This window comes from Cherax quadricarinatus, chromosome 29 (genome assembly GCF_038502225.1).
Source record: "Cherax quadricarinatus isolate ZL_2023a chromosome 29, ASM3850222v1, whole genome shotgun sequence".
Taxonomy (NCBI): Eukaryota; Metazoa; Arthropoda; class Malacostraca; order Decapoda; family Parastacidae; genus Cherax; species Cherax quadricarinatus.
In genome coordinates, this window is record NC_091320.1 from 32278405 (window position 1) to 32283921 (window position 5517).

The 5517-nt window shown below is 41.5% G+C and overlaps 1 protein-coding gene across 1 annotated transcript; it reads right to left on the minus strand.

The window, feature by feature from the left end:
• Positions 1-341: 341 nt before the first annotated feature.
• Positions 342-4622, minus strand: LOC128690559 (cuticle protein CP1499-like). The gene is made up of 2 exons (XM_053779270.2): positions 4525-4622; positions 342-1233 (listed from the first exon to the last, which is right to left on the minus strand). The coding sequence occupies exons 1-2, from the start codon at positions 4534-4536 to the stop codon at positions 577-579; spliced, it is 669 nt and encodes a 222-aa protein (XP_053635245.1). The 5' UTR covers positions 4537-4622; the 3' UTR covers positions 342-576.
• Between the last annotated feature and the right edge of the window lie 895 nt (positions 4623-5517).

The window sequence follows — 5517 nt, forward strand, 5'->3', positions numbered from 1 at the left end:
GAGAAGCTTATGGCAACATTTCGGTCTGACTTGGACCATTTACAAAGTCGTCATCAATTTCCTTCTCCTATGTGCGGGTTATTTGTGTATTGTTCCAGTCACGGTATTGTGCCTCTTTGTTCTTCACAAAGCTAGGTGCCAGTAGTAATAGTATGGCTGACCACACACACAAACACACAAGAAATTCCGATAAACAGCACAAGTTGATTATTAACATTGATGTGAAACAAGATGGGAGAATTATGCTTCAGAAATATACAACTTGACACACTTGAGCAGCAAAACAGGAAGAGATCGTCGATGTCTTGATTAATTTTGCCAGTCTGCTGTAGTTTCTTTTAATATATAAAAGATATATACACGTGTGTTACCAGTCTGCTGTGGTTTATTCTAATAAAATAGGTATATATACATGTTTCAGTCATTTAATGAAGGACATAAATGAAACACTTTACTGCTACGTGCCTCTCTATTATGATTAGTAATTTTGGAAATTACCGAGTTACTGGCGGATTCTTGAGCACGTTACTGGTAAAAAAACAAAGTCGAACTCAGTGGTAGGTGGATTTGTGGGTCTCAGTGGTAGGTGTAGAGGTCTGGGGCTGCGGCTGCGGCTGCTGCTTGCTTGTCGTAGAGCTTGAAGAACTCATGCTTGGCGGCGGACACCTCGGGAGTGTCGGGGACCTGAGTGGGAGGACCGTGGTAGCCGGGGTTCTTGTAGGCGCCGGGAGGACCACCGTAGGATGCGGTGGGTACACCGTAAGCGCCAATGGATGCACCGAAAGACTGGGAGGAGACTCCGAGAGGCCCAGCGGGGACCCCGAGAGGCCCAGCGGGGACCCCGATAGACCCAGCGGGAACTCCATAAGATCCAGCGGAAACGCCGTAAGACCCAACGGGACCTCCGTAGGAACCGGAGCCTAATCCGTAGGCGCCGCCGGAGATGAAGGCGGGGGCAACAGAAGCTTTATAGACAGGGAGAGTTGAGGCGTAGCCGGGGGTGCCATAACGACGAGACTTGATAACATCCAGCTGGTCGTTGTAGGCCTTGAAGAAGGCATCTTTAGCAGCAGCGACTTCGTAGGTGTCTGAGACGGGGATGATCTTACCGTCCACACCAGCGGGGATGACGGAAGCCACGGGTCCCACATACTTGGGCTGAACGTCGTAGCCATAGCCAGGGTTGTAGGCCTGATAGCCGCCCGAACACACGCCTATCACTGCCAAAACAACCTAGAAGAGAAAAGAAGGGACTCTTTGTAATCTAAAGACACTGCAGTCTGAGATTTCACTTGTTCGTGGGCGTGACAACTTCGGTAAACAAGGAGTCATGTGGGTCGGATCTTCAGCTAGTCATGTGATGCTCCCGCCTGGCTAACCAGGTCTGATCCCACACAAAACAACATTGCTTTCACAAGCTAAAGACATTAATATATAAGACTTAAGAGGATTTCTTCATTTTCTCACCGCATACATCAAATATCCGATCTGCATCTCACAAATCTCCAGTAATCATTCCAAAGTAAAAGCTTAACTCGATTCTTACGCTATGATAATTGTCACGCAGACGGAGGATAAAGCCTCCACCACCCTCGCGTTGAATAATAAATAATTATCCTGTCTGTCGACCTGACGGGGAGATTTTGAGATTTAGACATGATAGGCGAGTTTATTGAGCTGTGCCGCCCATCCTGTGAACGAACACAACCACAAATACACCTTCCTACACAGACCAAACAGTTGTTGACACTTAATTTAGGACAATGATCCCTGCCTTGGCTGATCCAAGATGCTGGTATCCCTTATCTTTACAAACTATCCATATCTAATTATAATAAATCCTAAACATTTTTTTTATTAAAAGCTGCTACAAACTTTAGTTATAACATTCTCAAAATGTCCATCAATGTTAATGGTAGTGAATTTATATTCATGTCCTCAGATTCAATTTAAGATACAGTGTCTGAGGTGCGTCGTTATCCAGATCTCGAAACACTTCATTTTTTCCTCTCTTCGAGTTGCTACACTAGTTTGCCACATTAACAGTTAACGTCAACGAGTCAAATCGAAGGTTCTAACCCCACCCGTGGTATGGTTTATTTGCAATCGTGTCGTTACGATTTGATCAGTCATCGAATGGTTAGTTGATTAAATAACAAAAAGGCACAATACCGTGACTGGAACGATACACAAATAACCCGCACATAAAAGAGAGAAGCTTACGACGACGTTTCGGTCCGACTTGGACCATTGACAAAGTCACTTTGTCAATGGTCCAAGTCGGACCGAAACGTCGTCGTAAGCTTCTCTCTTTTATGTGCTGGTTATTTGTGTATGGTTAGTTGATTTGGTTCAATACCCATTTGACTACACAAGAATCATCAAAGCCTCATGTAGCTTGTTTAACAACGAAACAAGAATACTTTCAACCCTAATATATGGATTAAAGTTAAGTATTGTTCTCAGTGTATACATACACCATCGTATACTCATCACATGTATACTAAGCATACGACGATTAGATTTTCTATTTCTAACCATCTTACCACAAAAAATACGTTTAATGTAAATCAGTTTTATTTCCTTACGTTTCTCTCCAATTGAAATTATTCTCGAGATTTTCAATTTACATTTTTTTTTTTCTGCAAACTTCTATTTTTTTTTTTTTTTAAACTATATTAAGTTTTCTTGATGTTCTAGTAACTGACAGTTCATCAGCTTCCTCATTCACTGTGATGATAACTCGAGATGGTATCCACACTAATTCTGTAATATTCCAACATTTTTAAGTATCGTTTTGATAATACCGAGTTTGGATTGAATAGGGTTGACATCTAGTCAACCGAGTTGATCTTTGGTTTGTCTACAACCTCGGTGGTTGATTTAAGGGGTTGTCGATAATCAATTATAAATTCTTACAGCTTCTAAAGGATGGTTTCTAACTCACTAAGCCAGTCTTAAAACTAGCAAGCCAGTGCGTTAACCACTGTACCGTGACACATAAATCATCATGCCGTACCATATCGAACCTTACCGTGTCATTACGATTTCGCGTGTCATTGATAACGACTTTGAAGGAAAAAACACGGAACGGGTGACGTTTGAACCCATGGCTAGTGAATCCTAAAACTCACTTGACATGAGTTCAAACCTCACCCGTTCTGTGGTTTGTTGACAGTCGTGTTAAGGCTTCGTGAGTCTTGTTGGTGCGAGATTCGTCTGGAAAACACTCATTGTGCTGACATCGGTGGCCCATTGTAACCTTCCTGGTGTGTACAGAAATACATGAACAAAAAGGCACAATATCGTAGCTGGAACAATACACAAATAACCTGCACATAGGAGAGAGGACCTTACGACGACATTTCGGTCCGACTTGGACTATTTACAAAGATGTAAGCTCCTCTCTCTCCTATATGCGGGTAATTATTTGTGTATAGAAATACACTTAGATGAATTTTAATAGACCGGCATCATGCATTGGTTAGCGCACTGGCTTGCTAGCTTTTGGATTGGCTTGTTATGGGTTTCAGTCGCAAAAGAGGCAGAGATCGTCAATGTTTTGTTGAATTTTACCAGTCTATTCTAATATAAAAAGATATTATATATACAGTTTTACACGTGTTTCAGTTACTCATTTAATGAAGAAATCAGTGAAACACTTCACTGCTATGTGCCTCTCTCTTATGATAAGTAATTTTGGGAATTACAGTGTTAGTGGCGAATTCTTGATCCAGCAGCGCCTCTCAGTGATCCGTCGGTGTATATCTGGTTAAGACTTTTATCAGAATCAGTTGTGTACGAATGGTATATAATACCGACAAGATGAGATTAAGACACATGTGCAACATCTGGGTATCTTTATTGTAGACGTTTCGCCATCCAGTGGCTTTATCAATACAAATTCTAGGACATAACTTGAAGACAGTAGAACTATGTACAGAAGATGAGGTAATCAGTCCCTCAACCTAGGAGAATCTCCATAGAATCTCCACGACTACGGTGCTCTTCGCACCTACTCCTAGGTTGAGGGACTGATTACCTCATCTTCTGTACATAGTTCTACTGTCTTCAAGTTTTGTCCTAGAATTTGTATTGATAAAGCCACTGGATGGCGAAACGTCTACAATAAAGATACCCAGATGTTGCACATGTGTCTTAATCTCATCAGAATCAGTGTTGATAATATCTGAAAATTCCTTCCTCGTTACAGTCATCGATGTATACCTGGAGTATACCTGGAGAGGGTTTCGGGGGTCAGCGCCCCTGCGGCTCGGTCTGAAACCAGGCTACTCTGAGAAATGTAGTAGGGACAACATCTTTTGAAACTGCCGTAGCTTGTGAACCCTGGCTGGCACACATGACGATATCCTCATGACGCAACTGAGGCCTCCACGTTCAGGCTGACAGATTTCAATTTGATTTCTTACTCTCATTTCTAGATACTTAAAGAAATGAACCAAGGCAGTAACGTAGGAGGGTAAAAAATGGGATATATTTCCACTACTGGTTGTCACTACTCACCAGAGACCTCATGATGCGTGTGTGTGGTGGAGCCAGACTGTGATGGTTGATGCCCCTGGCTCTCTATATATATCCGGCTCACAACCCTCACCTCCGACCCTCTAATGATCAACTTCAGGTTTCGTGATACATTTACTTCAGCTTAAAAAAGCTTCTCATGTCATTATAAGCTCGTAAAGGCAGTGTTTGTTGTGTCGTTGCAGCTGAGGCGACAGTTTGTTGTGTATTTGCTCGCGTAAGACGTCCGAAAAGTCCCCCCAAAAATACGTACACTTTTTATGTACAGTTGAAAAGGACGGAGAGTATTTCAGGGTACAACAAAGCACTTCATTAAAATAGAAAGATTTAGTTTATTTTTTTTTTTGTGAGAGTAGGTGGGATGTATGAGAGGACTGAGGGGCGGGGCCAACCCACTTGTATGCAATCTATTTCTATAAGATAATTAACGCCTACGTGATTTCCTTTTTAATTTAGCAGTCACATGAAGAGGAGGAGGAGGGGAGGACCCAGCACACACACACACACACACACACACACACATACACACACACACACACACACACACACACACACACACACATTAAAGCACACATGCACGATGTAATGAGAGAGAGAGAGATAGAGAGAGAGAGAGAGAGAGATCACTAAAGCTACACACACACAGTTATTTATATATGGTTGCCCATATACACTTATATATTTATTCTTACATATCCGAGTTGCACTATAAACATCACACATTTAAGAGTCAATATTTTAATACTGACATATACTCTAAACATATACATAAGCTGTTTCAATGTATAATATATACATACAAACATTTACAATGTATAACATATATACATAAAGTGTTTCATTAATAAATTCTTTTTGCTATCGTTATTATTATTGTATAAATCCTTGTTATTTAAGCAAAATGCACAACACTTAGGACGCCAGTGGAAATAAGTCAGAGTGGAAATAAGTCACAGTGGAAATAAGTCACAGTGG